This window comes from Sorex araneus, chromosome 3 (assembly GCF_027595985.1).
Source record: "Sorex araneus isolate mSorAra2 chromosome 3, mSorAra2.pri, whole genome shotgun sequence".
NCBI lineage: Eukaryota > Metazoa > Chordata > Mammalia > Eulipotyphla > Soricidae > Sorex > Sorex araneus.
The window spans coordinates 89816106-89831859 of NC_073304.1; the positions used below are offsets into that span (position 1 = coordinate 89816106).

Consider the following 15754-nt stretch of genomic DNA (forward strand, 5'->3'; position numbering starts at 1 on the left):
TTCTTGGAGGAAGAAGGCGGCAGGGAGTGGGGAGGAAAAGAGGCTAGTGAGAGGGAAACTCTGCACGCCCCCCCACACACACACACACATAGTGGGGCGATAAACAGGATTAGAAGGTTTGGCTCCTGAATCTGCAGCTCTGCCCTACTCCCGGCCTGCACACCGCGTGCTCCATCCTCGCCGCCCCAGCCCGGAATCCCCTCGGCACTCTCACCCTTCCCTCGGGGTCAGTTTCTTGGGCCGCAGCGCACGGGTGAGTGTCCTCTCAGGCGCGACCAGCGCCAAGTGTGAGCATCTGGCCCTAGGGCTCTCAGAGAGGCTGCAAAGGTGGGGCTCCTCTCATTTGCATAGCTATCGGAGCCCCTCCTCGCCAAGACCTCTTCCCGCTGGAGCCCCGACATCCGCTTCGCCTCAGTCACAGCGGTCACTGCTATAAAAGCTGGCCCCGCCCGGCGCAACTCTCAAACTCGGCGCAAACTCGCCTGAAGCGGCGGGTTTACGTGTGTGGCCGCAACCCGTGAGAAAGAATTCTGCGCGCGCGCGGCCAGCTCTTCCCGAGCCAGCTCCGCGCTCTTGAGGGCGGCCAGCCGAGGGCTCAGATCTCACCAGCCCACTGGGGCCAGTCCTCGCACGCCGAGGGGCCGGATAAAGAAAAGTGAGCCGGGGTCCCCCCCACAGGGTCCGCTGACCCGGTTCCCCGGAGCTCCAGGCCACCGCCGGCAGCATGACGCTGTGGGATGGGGTGCTACCTTTCTACCCTCAGGCCCCCCGCGCTGCGGGCTTCAGCGTCCCGCTGCTCATCGTCATTGTGGTGTTCTTGGCCTTGGCCTCCAGCTTCCTGCTCATCTTGCCCGGGATTCGTGGCCATTCGGTAAGGGAACGCTAACAGCTTGGGTCTGGGGGTGTGGTGGGGGCGCCACTGAAGGGCTCAAGACAGGTAAGAATTGAGCAAGGACCTCCGTGAATAGTCAAAGTGAGAGAGAAAAGACTCCTAGGCGCCAAAGCCAGGTCCATATGTTCCCTTTTTGCGAGATCAGGGGTGGCTCATGTACAAGATATCCTAGGAATGTCTGGGGCATTCGGAGGTTGCTGCAGAGTAGGTGCCCAGTCCAGGAATCCTGGGCCCAACTCTAGTCTTCAATGTGCAGCATAGACCTACCTCTTCCAGACAGCAGCTCCACCCTCATTCTGCCCTCTGCAATACTTTTGGGCCAAGATAACAGAACCCAAACTATTTAGACTGCTGTTTCCCCCAAACTGCTGCTTGAGAGGAACCTATATGAGCTCTCTCATCCCATGAACTGAGAAACCCCAGCACAGGATGCAAAGTTGTAGGACACTGGATACATTTCCATAAATACACCCCCCCACACACACACACACACCTCCCTGTACCATCTAGACTGTCAGTTTCTCAAGTCTAGGGGGACTCAGCCCCTCACCTTGGTCAGCTGTTGGTTTGCTGGGGATCTTGGTGTGCCTAGGAAAACCTGATCAACTGTATACCTACCTCCTCTACTTGAAGACCAGATCAGGGCCTCCCTCTCCTGGGGGAGGTGATCCTTGCTAGCACTTCTGGGTTCACTGATCCTCATCGCAGCAGAGAGCTGGGCGAGAAGCAGGATCAGGAATTAGCTGGCTGGGGGAGTGAGGGCAATGGGAGATCACTAGTCAGAGACACCTTCATCCTCACCACTAGTTGTTGGTTGGGGTGGACTGGGAAGTGGGTGTGTGTGTGTGGAATGCAAAGCTAAAGAATATCAGAAATGCCACCAATCCAGGGGGTCTTGCATAAAAAGCAAGACTGCTTCCTCCTCAAAGATTGCTTTCCCTTCAAAATGTCAAGAATGTAACTGGGAAAGCGAATGAGTCACCAGGGTGTTGGGGATACAGCCTCAAGATGATCCCAGGAATAATCTGAAATCAAGTCCCACTCTATGTGATAAACAAAGAGAGACCCAAGAAAACAGCAGAGCACCCCATATCGCAAGATGGTAGTTTTAATAACCAAGGGTACTTCCTTCTGAGACTTTACCTTTGTCAAAACAAGAGTGTTTTTTTTTTTGCACCTTCCACCACATCTTAAAATTTATCCAAAAATCTTTAGTGAGCTTAATCACATACATCATCCAGTAGCCTCAATGATACATTTTATCTTTTAAAAAATACATTTTAATTAATTTTTGTTGCTATAGTTTATCTTAGAGGTAAGGTGTTTTGTTTTTGGCAGTTTCTGGGAATAAGAAGGCAAGTGAAACACACACCCCAAATGCGGAGAAGGTGGTTATGAGGCACCTATAATTCTCTGGTCCAGCTTGATGGTCAGCAGGTGTCTTTTGATAGCCAGCTCCAGGTGCTATCAAGGCAGTCAGCAAGGGACCTCATTAGCCTAGACAGGGCTGTTCAGCTGCTTTTTGACTATTGCAGGGGCAAATTCCACCAGCATACAGACACATTTGAGACAAAACTTAGTTTAAGACATTGATTTCCAGTATTAGTGAGTTCCTTTTCTATAAGAAATCCCCATAATACAAATCATGATTTATAACAGTATATTTGTTCACTTGTGTGATTTAATAACAATGATAGTGGACTGAAGAAATAACAGAGAGGTTAAGGTGCTTTATTTGTACCGCCAATGGTTCTCAGAGTACTGCCAGGAGTAATACCCTGAGCACAGAGCCAGGAGTAAGCCCTGAACACTGCTGGGTGTGGTCCAAAATAAACCAAAAATTAACTATGATAGTAGACTCCTCAGGTCTAAATGCATGCCATTCTGTTTGCATAATGGCACAGGTGAAGCAAATACTGAAGGATGGTTTTACTCCTGAGGGACATTTCAGTGTTCAGAAAGGACAGGTTTGGGCAGGGTGGGAGGTCGTGGGACGGTGATATCTGTTCAGACTTGCTGGGTGAGTGACCAGAGGGGTACCTGAGGGGGCTAGAGCACATGCTTTGCACACAAGTCAACTATTTTCCTTCATTCTTTCTCTCTCTCCCTTTCTCCCTCCCCCCGCCCCCCCCCTCGTGTGCACACTTTGGTGCCACTCCTCACTATGTTCAGGACTTACTCCTAGCTCTGCACTCAGGGATCACTCACTCCCTGGTGGTCTCAGTGACCATATTAGGTATCAGTCAATCAGTCAAGGCAGATAGAGAGGGCACCTGCCTTGCATGAAGCCAACCTGGGTTCCATCTCCAGCATTCCATATGGTCCTCCAAGACCTCCAAGAGGTGCAGAGCCAGAAGTAACCCTTAGCATCACAGGGTGTGCCCCCCCACCACCAAAAAATATTGATACATTCTCAAACAGTGTTACCATGTATAGACTTGTCTTTGATGCAGGATACTCTGCAGACTTTTCTGGAAACTTGGGGGTTTGGGGACTTGATAGATAGTGAAATCACAGATAGTGAAGTCACAGGCCATTGCTGTAAAGCTTTAGGAATAATTTAAGTAAGAAGCACAAGGGATCAAATCAGGGTCAGCCATGTGCAAGGCAAGTAGCCTCTATATTATCTCTCAGGCATCTACAATTTCTTTTTCAATAATGCATTGTTATCTACCTTTTTAATCGTTAAGGCTGGTACCTGAGTGAGGGCAGCAGTTTCCTGATTGCCAGGGGATGTTAGAGCCAAGATGTGTGTGACAGTGAGGACTGCCTCACCTTTCTTGTACTTGCACTCAGATGTCTCTCTATACATCTTGACCCTGCAAGATACCACTTGTGATCATACACTCCTGCTGTCCTGCTATCCAAGGTAAAGGACAAATCCCTTTAGAATGAGCTGGTTGTCCGTGCAAAAGGCCAGCTAGGGCTTCTGAGGGATCAGCCGACAACTCAGTTCAACCCACCACTGCTGTGTGAGAAGCTCCATGTGTATGATAGGAGCTGTTGCTTTATGGGGGTTTACAGGACCCCTTAAAGAGCTGAAATCAAAATAGTATTGTTGTGTCACCGCCCTAGCTCATACCTTCTGTAGTCACAGACGTAACTCAAATGATAGTGATGTCTGGAAGATGTCGAGAGCTTTAATCTGCTTCACTCTTATGTTAGCCTTTCTTCTCAAGGGTGGTTTATTGCTCTGATCCTCAGCTCACACATGCCCTTTCTTGACCAGACAGTAGAAGGAACAGAGACTCCATGCTAGGTGGATGAAAAAATATTTCACTTCCTCACCCCCTATTCCTTGAAGAACTCCAACCTCTGTTACATTCTTAGGAATCTGACTTGGGCCTTAGGGTTCGCATCCAACAACTACACTGGAACAATGTACTTCTTACTTAAATAATTTCTGAAGCTTTACAGCAACGGCCTGGACCTTAAATTTTCTGTGACTTCACTATCAAGTTCCCACATTCCCAAGTTTCCAGAAAAATCTGCAGAGTATCCTGCATCAGAGACAAGTCTATACATGGTAACACTGTTTGAGAATGTATCAATATTTTTTGGTGGGGGGCCACACACTGTAATGTTCAAAGGTTACATCTGGCTCTGTACTTTGGGGTCACTTTTGGAGGTCTTAGGGGACCACATGGGATGCTGGAGATAGAATTCAGGTTGGTTGCATGCAAAACAGGCGCCTTGCCTACCTGCCATACTATTGCTTCGGCACTAGTGTATCAGTACTTTTTAGGAAGTGCCAAAACACTTAAACCCTAAAAAAAGTATAGCTTCACTTTTATTTGTTTTTTCTGGGGGGGAATCCTCCCAAGCAATGCTCAGGATCCCAGGGGCCACTCCAGGTGATACTGGCCCAGTCAACTGGGCCAGACTTGAGGAAGCATCACTTCTTATTTGTCAATAATCCCAATAAATTTTAGCAAATCAAATAAGACTGAATCAATTATGATACTTCTTAACTCAGAATTTGATTTGGGAAAATTTTTCAAAATTTCCAAAAGCTGTGCTAAGCACTCAGCATAGAGTGCATGCTTTCCATGCTTTAGGCCCCAGGTTTAATCCCCAGGAGATAGAGAGAGGGAGGGAGGGAGGGAGAGAGAGAGAGAGAGAGAGAGAGAGAGAGGGAGGGAGGGAGGGAGGGAGAGAGGGAGGAAGAGAGAGAGAGAGAGGGAGGGAGGGAGGGAGAGAGGGAGGGAGGGAGGGAGAGAAAATGTTAAAGAGAGAACACAGGCTTCTCAAGAAGGGAAAAGTATCTTGGCAATCTGTATTTTAAGTCTCTGTCTTCTTTTTTATCCTTTGGGACACTGGGGGAATGCAAGTTTCTTCCAAGGAGCTTTGGGTAATTGCTATTTAAATCTGCCTCTTCTCCCTCCCCCTTTCCACCACTTAATGTCCTAATCAGGCTTTGTCACAAGAGTTTGAACCTTAAATCTGAGGTCATGTTGCTCTCCCATCTTTGCGCAATGGCATCCTGAGGTCTCTCATTTTTCTAACTTGAGTTTCAGCCTCACCAAACTGCTCAGAGCAGAGGTCTGCCTGCTGTGGCAAACCTTCCTTTCTCTTCTTGACCACACCGCAGATTACTCTGCATTGCTACATAACAGTATTAATAACCAAGGGAACATACTTAGGTTTTGTCTTAAGTGCCTGCAAAAACCAGCATTTTTCACACCCTCCTGCCAAAATCTCACATTTCTATACAGAGAGGCCTTCGTGGATTTAATCATATCCATCTAGGTGGTCTGAACTACAGTTTGTTTCTTTGTTTGCTTTTTATTTTTGTTTGTTTGTTTTGCTTTTGGGGGGTCACACCTGACGATGCACAGGGGTTACTCCTGGCTCTGCACTCAGGAATTAATCCTGGCAGGGTGGGGGGTGGGGGGACCATATGGGGTGCTGGGGACTGAACCTGGGTTGGCCTGTGCAAGGCAAATGCCCTACCCGCTGTACAGCTCCAGCCCCCTGAATGTCACATTTTTAACTCAGAGATGTGTCTGGCAGCACATGTGCTTCTGGGATCAAAGAAGACAGGCAAAATGTATGTTCCAAAGTGGGATTAGGGGCTGGAGTGATAGCACAGCGGGTAGGGCGTTTACCTTGCACGCGGCCGATCCAGGTTCGATTCCCAGCATCCCATATGGTCCCCTGAGCACCACCAGGAGTAATTCCTAAGTGCAGAGCCAGGAGTAACCCCTGTGCATTGTCAGGTGTGACCCAAAAAGAAAAAAAAAAACCAAAGTGGGGTTAGTGGTGAGGAGCCCTCTTTCCCCGCCTCTGGCCCCATCTAGTTTCACCGTGATGGTCAACAGGCTGTCCTACCTATCCTCATGACTGCCTTTCTCCAGCTGAAGAGGCAGTTTCAGGGGCACTACATATTAGGGTGTCATGGGGCCAAGGAAGTCTTGGGAATTCTGGTCGTGTACCAGAGTACCCAGGCCTAATGGGTTGCTTTTCCCACAGCGCTGGTTCTGGTTGGTGAGAGTTCTTCTCAGTCTGTTTATAGGTGCAGAAATTGTGGGTGAGTGTGTGGTACAGCCAATGGGGGAGGAAGGAGATGGGTAGAGGGCACCTGGGAAAATGGGGCTGGTTCCTGCCTCCTTTCTCCTTCAAGTGTTTTTTTTTTTTTAATTGGGGAGAGGGGTGTCACACCAAACAGTGTTTCCGGGGCTATTCCTGCCACTTAGGGGATCACGTGGTGCTCCCACAGGGCTGCAGCAGCTGCATGCATGACAAGCATCTATCCTCCTGCATTATCTCTACCCCCAACCCCCTCCAAACCTTTTTTAGTGGCCAATTTTCCTTGTTTACCTCATACAACACATTGGAACCCTAGGACACCCCCTCTTTTGCACGATGAAGCTTCTCACCTCTTTGGATTCTATCTCCAACTTCTCTCAGAAACCTCCACTGCCCCACACCCCCCACAACCGCCACGTGTTTCTCCCCCCAGCTGTGCATTTCAGCGCAGAGTGGTCGGTGGGCAGAGTCGATACCAATACTTCCTACAAAGCCTTCAGCGTTGAGCGGGTCCAAGCGCATGTCGGTCTGCACGTGGGCCTGGAGGGTATCAACATAACACTCACAGGTGAGCGGGCTGAGTCGCAGTAGCTACCGGGCAGACCCCATGGGTGGGGGCGCCGTATGGCATTAGCAGCTGGAGCTCAGAGAGCTTCTGATCTCTGAGACAGACTTGTATTTTCCTGTCTGCCAAATCCAATCCTCTGGCGCCCCAGCTTTCCAATTACAATGCGTTTAGGTGCCCCGCCTGTGTGCAGCGCCCCCCACCCCGCCCGTACCCCTCTGACCTTGCCCCGCTTTTCAGGGACCCCAGTGCGGCAGATGAACGAAACCATTGACTACAACGAGCAGTTCCATTGGCGTTTCGGGGAGAACTATGAGGAGGAGTACGCCCGGGCATTGGCGAAGGGGCTGCCAGATCCCGTGCTCTACTTGGCGGAGAAGTTCACGCCAAGCAGCCCGTGTGGGCTGTACAGCCAGTACCGCCTGGCGGGCCACTATGCTTCGGCCACGCTGTGGTGAGCCCTGGGGGAGAGAGAAGTTGATGGACTGGGCTGGGCAGGGTCGTTGGGGGCCGCAGACGCTTCGAGACGCGCTCGGAGACTCGCTGGGAGACTGAAGGTCGGTCTCCAGGGCCTCCAGTGTCTCGGAAATTCCGGGAAACTCAGTCAGTGCTGGGAGCCGGGTTTCCCCCAGGGATTACCCTCCGCCACTGAACTCCCAGCCCGGGGCGGGAGATCTGGGGTGGGAACCTCCCGGGAACACGAAGCGCGGAGCTGCGGGCTCACGGCAGGGGTGGGTGCGGGGCGGCGGGGAGCTGCGGGTCCGGGCGTGTGCAGCGCGCGCGGCTGGGAGCTGCGGGCTCACGGCGCGGCGGCGCTTCCCGCAGGGTGGCGTTCTGTTTCTGGCTGCTCTCCAACGCGCTGTTCTCCATGCCCGTCCCGCTCTACGGCGGCCTGGCGCTGCTCGTCACCGGCGCCTTCGTACTCTTCTCTGTCTTCGCCTTCGCCTCCATCTCCAGCGTGCCCCTCTGCCCCTTCCGCTTTGGCTCCTCGGCCCTCACCACGCACTACGGGGTCGCCTTCTGGATCACGCTGGCCACCGGTAAGGACCGAGGGGACCCGGACGACCAGGGGTTGGCTGCGGGTCGGCACGGGATTTGTACTGATGTTACTCCCCAGTTTACAAAGAGGGCTCCCAGGGGAGGACAGAAGAGTTTAGAAGCATTCAGGGTCTTGCCCCACTTAGCATGTCGTGTAACCTATTTAAGGCCTTTCTTTGGGAAATGTGTGGCCATGTGCATGGGTGTGGCCATCGAGCGCTGGTCCGGAGCGCTGAGCACCCCCTTTTCCTTCCGGCCGCGACAGGCATCCTGTGTCTCCTCCTGGGCGTCGCTGTGGCGAGTCTCCACTACCTTCGACCGGGAGCTCTTCGCATCTTCTTGGACCAAAGCCTCAAAGACTGCGGAGACTATACGAAAGGCGGCTTTCCCCCTGTGCTCAGTAACCCGTTTCACAAGCCGTTAGAGCCAGCGGTCATAACTAGTACTAAATTGTAAAGGGGGCGCAACCTCGGACTCCCACGCCACCGCCACCTTAGTTCACGCAGGCTTGGGCGCCGTGCTCGTCATATTCATCGTGGGAAAAGTTCCCAGGATGAACTGTAAATAAAGGACTTTTTCTTCGGGTAGGGCGTTTGCCTTGCACGCTGCCGACCCCGGTTCGATTCCCAGCATCCCATATTGTCCCCGGAGCACCGCAAGGAGTAATTCCTGAGTGCAAAGCCAGGAGTAAGCCCATATGCATTGCCGGGTGTGACCCAAAAAGCCAAAAAAAAAAAAAAGAAAGAAAGAAAAAGAAAAAGAAAGTAAAAAAGTTAAAAACACTCATTTCCTGATCATTTCGGTGGCTCGCCAAGTCCTTTGGGGATGCGCGCGCACCGAACAAGTGGCGGGATCGGAGGCAGCCTGGTACCCTGCGTTTGGGGGTTTGGGATAACCGCACCGGCTCTGTGAGAGGAGCGCCCTCTAGTGAGCGCTGCGGGGAACCGGGCAGAGCGGCCGGAGGAGGCCGTTTCAGGTTTCCACCCTGGCCCAGCAGGATGGACAAGGAAAGGACCGTATTTTGAGCTTATTCACTAAGTTCAGTTGATTTAGTGTGGTGTCCCAAGGCCAAGAAAGCCGTCGTCAAAATGCAAATGTTGATAGTGTCCTGCAACTCCTATCTTCTTATTTAGCAAACTTTGAGAACTGAACTTCCAAGAGAATGGATCCTGGTTGGTTAATTTTAGTTTAGACCACTTCACATTCTTCCCCTCCCCAGTGCTGTCTTTTATTGTACCAAGAGTTCATACAAACTTGGGGAGTTAGGGAAGAACAAAGGACCCAGGGAAAAAGAAAACAAGAGGAGCAAAGGGGTGAGGCAGGCACTGGGAACCCACTGTGCCCACACGTCACAATGTAGGTAGAGCTGGAGTTTCAGCAAACAGACAAGCACCGGGAAGAAACAGCCTGGGTTTGGTCCAACATAGTGACAGGCTTTATGGGCAGCCCCAGTGTTTTTTCTGCACTCTGGGATTTTTCTTGTTTCGTTTTTTGTTTGGGGGGTCACACCTGGCAGGGTTTGATGGCCACACAATGTCCAGGATAGAAGGCAATGCAGGCTTCCTGCCTGCAAACCATGTGCTCAGCCCACTGAGGTCTCTCCCCAGTCTCAGGAATTTTCTGAACTACCTCTTGGTTGGAACAGGGTCCTGCCACAAACTTCTTATGGGCTGTGTTAGTGGCTTGATGGTACTCCGACAGTGTCCAGAGCCAGGCTGGAAGCCTAGGTGGCCACTGGGGTGAGGAACCTTATAGGGCACAGTTGGGTTCTTCAGGGTGCTCCTCCTTGCAACAGGCCTCAGAGGAAGCCTCTGAGAGCGGGATGTTCTGGGGCTCGGGACTCTCAGCCGTGGAGCGGTACCGAGGGCTCAGGAGTCCTCCTTCCTCAGGATTCCAGTTCAGCACAGGGCCTTCCCCCATGCTCTGGTTGAAGAAAGTTTTCAGCCTGTGGGGCTGCATCCTGTGGGCCGCCGCCATAGCCAGCCCCAGCAGCACACACAGCAGCCCTGGGTAGGAGGCAACAGGTGTCAGTTACTCAGAGACTCTCCCAAGGACATCTTCTAGGACCTTCTGAACCATGGGAGGGCAATATGGGCTCAGAGAAGTGGCTGATTTAGTCATAGGCTGATACCATTGATCTTTCACTAATAGAGAGAGAGAGAGTACACTTAAGGGCTACATGGATCCCCCTCTGCCGAGACCCAGGGTAGCAGCTGAGCCCTTGACTACAGTGGACAGTCCTGTTGGCATGTGGGAGGTTACTATGGAGAGGGATATACCGGGCATTAAATAAGGGTCCTCAGATAGGAACAAGAGACACAAGAACATTTTGGGTGACTTATTTAGATTTAGATTTAGAAGTGAGGGGGGGAGAAAGCTATAGGGGATGAGGGCCATGAGAGACATGGAGGGGCAGAGGAGGCCACATCTGGGAAGGAGAGGAAGTGGAAACCTGGAGAGAAATCCCAGGGATGAGGGACATGAGAGGGGGAGCTTCAAAGAAGGGGAAAGCATCCAGGTCCCCAGAGATAAGCCTTCAAAATGTCCCATCATGAAGGTCTCAACCCTCTACTGCTGACCCCAGAACCCCTCTTTGGGAGCAGTCCTCACCTGTAGCCAGTGTGATCCAGAAGGCAGGCCCAAGGTGGGTACGCAGCACCATGGGGCCCAGGCGTAGGGGGCAGTGTGGGCTGAGTGACATGGTGGTGGAGAAGAAGACCAGGGCCAGCAGCTGGAAGATGCCCGTGGCCAACAGCATGTGGCCACCGTAGACCAGCACAGGCATGGAGAGCATCACGTTGGTCAGCAGCCAGCAGAGGAAAGCCACCCTACAGGGCCAGAAGCCAGTGAGGCCTCCTGGGGGCCTCTCCCAGGATGGTCTCCAGCTTGTGGACTTCCCCATCACCCAGGAGAATGGATGCCAGCCCAGCCCACCAGGGACCCCCCCTTGAGTGAAAGAGAGACAGGGGAAATCCTGTTCCTGGGCCTAAGGCAGCGCCCACCCTGTCCCAACCTCACCACAGAGTGGCCGAAGTGTAGTGTCCTGCCAGGCGATACTGGCTATGCAGGCCACAGGGGCTGTTTGGGGTAAACTTCTCGGCCAGATAGAGCACGGGGTCCGGCAGCCCCTTCTCCAGGGCCTTTGTGTACTCCTTAGCGTAGCTTGCGCCCAGGCGCCAGGTGAACTCCTCGTTGTAATTGATGGTCTCGTTCAGCTGCTGCACTGGGGTTCCTGGGTTGTCAGGTAGGCATACTCAGTGGGGAGGACCCCCAGGGCCAGAGTGGGCAATTCCCTGATGTGTGGCTCACCACACTGGGTGGAAGGTGAGAAACTTCTCTCAAGTGACAGAAGAAAACTTCCACGGTCTGGAAAGGTCCCAGCTACCATCCCCCCATCCTTCAGTTCTCCATCAGGACAGACTTAGAGTCCAGTTTTCACACACACACACACACACACACACACACACACACACACACACACACACACACACACCATTTACCTGTGAGTGTGATGTTCACTCCTCGAAGCCCGACCTGCAGCCCAACTTCGGCCTTGATCCACTCGGAACTGAAGGCCTTATAGGACGTGTTGGTGCTGACCTGGCCCACTGACCACTCGGAACTGAAATTCACAGCTGAGGTTGGGAAGTTGAACATACAGGAACTCAGAGAGGTCTGGGCACAGCCGGCTTAGGAGGGAGACCTACAAGGGATCTCTTTCTGTCCATCAGTTCAGAGGGAGACCTACAAGGGATCTCTTTCTGTCCATCAGCGAGTCCAAGGTCAGACTACTGGATGGTTTGCCAGCAACCAGTCTGGGATGAGTAAATGGGTCCAATCCAAGATTTCCTGTGGTCACCTTCTGCAACTGTCCCTCCCTTCTTCCCACCCCCATTTGAGGAGACCTGCTCTTGAATCTTGGAAGAAACCCTTAGCATAATTAACTCTGATCTGCAAACACAACTTCTATGAGTGACTTTCCCGCTTATTTGCCAAATTCCCAAAGTAAAGCCAGCAGCCCCTTCCCCACCTACCTACCTGCCCACCCTCTAGCCCCCCTCCACCCTTCTTTTCCAGCTCCAGTCTCCTGAAACCTTCTTCCCATAGAAAGTCAGGGTGATTGATCTCTTTGGCTCTGAGAAAAAAGAATGAGAAAGGTTGGAGCATGTACCCAGTGCTGCCCTCAGGACTCAGGTAAGAGTGCCAGAGGAAGGGGGTGGGGTGAAGGACTGGACAGAAAGGCAGCAGTGGAGAAACGCCAGCTGCTCACTGTAGATGGAACTAACCAGACAGAGGCAGATGCCTGATTCAGCTAGTTTCGCACTCACCCAGGATCACAGCCCCGATGAATAAGCTGGTCACCACCCGCAGCAGCCAGAACAGCCTCTGAGGCACAGGGGGAAGGGTTTAGGGAGGAGGTCCCTTCCTGCAAGGCCACCCTTCCTCCTTCCAGACTTGGGGCTCTAACCTGGGATTCCCCCTGCCAGTGCAGATGAGCTCACCCAGCACATGGTAGCTGCTCGGTGATGATCTGCTGAATCAGTGAGTGGGGAGCTCTCAGCTGGGGGTCAGGGTGGCTTTCTCAGTACCAGTGTCTTCCCTGAGTGTCATAGGCCCAGAGTCTGGCCCCCTCACGTGGAGACCAGACTTGGAGGCTGAAGCCTTGGGGCCGGGCTTGTTTCTTACCATCTTGCCCCGGATGCCTGGCAGGATGATGATGAAGGTCACCAGTGCCGTGAGGAAGATGGTGATGATGACTGCCAAGGTGGTGTCCATCGGGAAGGTGGGCTTGGGGCCAGGGTAGAAGGGTAACATGTCTCCCAAAACAGCCATTTGGGCCCAGGAGTGCGCAGAGAGGCAGATGCTGAAAGTGTCCTGGAGGGTCCTCTCTTGTGCCACACACTGTCCTCGGGGCTAGAGGTATAGCAGAAAGCAAATTAGACCCAGCTGCTTCCCTCAGAGCTGCTGAGAATCTACTGTTCCATCGCACTGCCCGCAGCCATCCCTCTCCTCCCGTCTCTGTGTGTGAGGGAGGAAGGGGCTCCTGGTAATCAATCTCCGTCACCTCATGCTCCTGCTCTCACCCGCAGCCTCCCTAACTCAGGGCCCTCAGTACCCTCTAGTCTTTTCTGCTTCCTTTGGGACTGTCTCCAGAAATATAATTCTCTTTTATTTCCCTCAGGCCTCCAGCACAAGCAGACAGGAAAAAGAGCTGTATTTACTATGGAGTAAAGGTGTAGGGGTGAGAGAAGGTAGAGATTACATAAAGATTGGCTTTCTACTTCTGTCACCAAAGAAACAAAGGCCAGACAGCTGAGCTAAGTATATAATCCGACGACATCCTTGGAGACTTGTTCTCACACCTTGCACTGTCTGTACCTGTCTGTCCAGCTTTCCGAAATGCGCCGGTTCCTGCTCTGGAAACCCCAGAGCAATAGAGCTAAATCCAACCCCCCAACCAAAGCGCTAAAGCAGAACCTGCCTTCACCTGGCAGACAGCTTCTGGCTCACACATCAACTCCGGGGCTCTAGGGCTATCTCTAACTTACATTCCCTGGCCTTGGTTCTGCTCAAATCCTGTCTGGCCTTAGGCTTCTCAGCCGGTCCCCTATTTCAGAGTTAGTTTATCCCTTTGTAGACAGAATAGTGGGGAAATGGTGGTTTGAAAAACTGTTGAAGCCAGATATGTTATTCTTTTACATACTGTAAAGGATCCTGGACTGGAGCAATAGCACAGCGGGTAGGGCATTTTCCTTGTACATGGCCGACCTGAGTTCAATTTCTCCGTCCCTCTTGGAGAGCCCGGCAAACTATAGAGAGTATCCTGCTTACACGGCAGAGCCTGGCAAGCTACCCGTGGCGTATTCAATATGCCAAAAACTAGTAACAACAAGTCTCACAATGGAGATGTTACTGGTGCCTACTCGAGCAAATCGATGAACAACAGGATGACTGTGCTATAGTGCTACAGTGCTACTGTAAAGGATAAGCAAATGCACAAAAAACACTGCCCATTAAATCAGGACAGCCCATCTGATAAGATAATTCATATCTGAGATCTTATTTTGGACTATTATATATGTATATAATAAGATCTATAAAATAAGATATATAGATATAATATCATCATCATCATCCCATTGATCGTCAATTTTCTGGAGCGGTCTCAGTAATGTCTCCATTTGTCCTAGCCCTGAAATTTTAGCAGCCTCTCCTTTACTCGTCCTTCCCAATGGTGCCGCATTGGAGGTTTTTTCAGGGTCAGGGGAATGAGACCCATAACTTTTATTGGTTTTGGCATATGAATACACCTCAGGGAGCTTGCCAGGCTCTCCCATGTGGGCAGGAAATTCTCAGATAGCTTCCTGCATGAAGGAACCAGCAGAGGATAATATAATTATATAATGAGAAAAAAAAAAGTCAAAGCACCAATGATCCCAGTTCTGCTCTTTTCCCTGCAGTCTCATATGGTGTGGCAGGCTATAGAGTCTGACCCTGTGATGTCTGGTTAAATGACAGAGTGGAAAAATGAGAGAATCAAGCAGCTCTTTGAATTATACCTTTACTCTTGCAAGTTACTTGGCCTCTATAATGACACAATGTTATTTGGGGGTGGTCTAGAGAGATGGTTGATCCACACCCAGCATTGCTCTGGATTTACTTCTGACTCTGCTCAAGGGTTACTCCTGGTGGAGACCATCTATGGTGCAGGGAATAGAACTGGGATCAGTGTGTACAAGGCAAGCACTATCTACTGGGCCCCTTTATTATTTTTTTGTTGATTGAGATTGAGATTGAGATTCTGTAGTATACAATGCTGTTAATAATTTCTCATGCACACAATTCCAATACCATGACCTTTTTTGAAAAAACGATGATAATGTTTACTCATGTAAGGTTATTATGAGTATTGAAACAAGTTATCACCCACTATCTTAGCAACAAAGAGAAAGGAAACTTTCTCCCTTGAGCTTGTGGGTCTTTCGCAACTATCATTTTATACTACCCCCCCTTTCTATCTTTCTCTCTCTCTCTCTCTCTCTCTCTCTCTCTCACACACACACACACACACACACACACACACAAAACTTTTGAAAGACACCCATGCTGGTATTCTCACTGAGTTATCTTCATAACCCACTGCAACTGGCTTCTCTCTACCCCCAGCTTCTCCATTAAGCCACCAAGGGTTAGGAATAGAAGAGAAAGCACAGGGGTTAATTGCTGGCCTTGCATGTGGCCAACTTCCTTTTGATCCAGGTGACTGTATCACTGGGTAATCCATAGCACTACACCGCTGGGTGTAACCCCCAAACAAACAAAATTGACCAGAATAGGAGCATTAGTCTATAGAATTGAGTTTACCTGGGGGAGGAGGTTGAATAGGTAAAGGATTTGGGATATTGGTAGAGTAAGTAGGCACTCTGGTGGTGTTAGAATGATGTATGAATGGAACTGTCATTAACAGTACTATAAATCAATAAAAATGGGAGGAACAATAAATCTAATGGGAAGTTTTCTTTTCCTCTTATTTGACACTGTGGCCTTCCCTGTTTCTTCAAACCTTTTCCTATTCTGGACCTCACAACTCCAAGTTCTCCTGGGTCTCTTGCTTTTGGTCAACCTTTTCTTAGTCTCCTTGCTAGTTCTTCCTCCCACTTACATGTCTGTGCTCCCCAGGGTTCTGTCTTGCCTCCCAATTTTGGGCTCTTCATGAGTTTCTGGGCAAT

At 51.0% G+C, this 15754-nt stretch overlaps 2 protein-coding genes across 3 annotated transcripts; one reads left to right on the forward strand and one right to left on the reverse strand.

Annotated features, from left to right (window-relative positions):
• Window positions 1-724: 724 nt before the first annotated feature.
• Window positions 725-8648, forward strand: DUOXA2 (dual oxidase maturation factor 2). The gene is made up of 6 exons (XM_004609800.2): window positions 725-871; window positions 6365-6422; window positions 6855-6989; window positions 7227-7440; window positions 7812-8026; window positions 8290-8648. Exons 1-6 carry the CDS (start codon window positions 725-727, stop codon window positions 8478-8480), a joined length of 960 nt encoding a protein of 319 aa, XP_004609857.1. The 3' UTR covers window positions 8481-8648.
• Window positions 8649-9722: 1074 nt separating this feature from the next.
• DUOXA1 (dual oxidase maturation factor 1) lies at window positions 9723-12857 on the reverse strand. Of its 2 annotated transcripts, XM_004609630.2 has the most exons (6): window positions 12711-12857; window positions 12353-12410; window positions 11525-11659; window positions 11043-11256; window positions 10635-10852; window positions 9723-10030 (listed from the first exon to the last, which is right to left on the reverse strand). In XM_004609630.2, exons 1-6 carry the CDS (start codon window positions 12855-12857, stop codon window positions 9774-9776), a joined length of 1029 nt encoding a protein of 342 aa, XP_004609687.1. In that variant the 3' UTR covers window positions 9723-9773. The 2 variants fall into 2 exon arrangements, with proteins under 2 accessions (XP_004609687.1, XP_004609688.1); XM_004609631.2 differs by lacking the exon at window positions 11525-11659.
• Between the last annotated feature and the right edge of the window lie 2897 nt (window positions 12858-15754).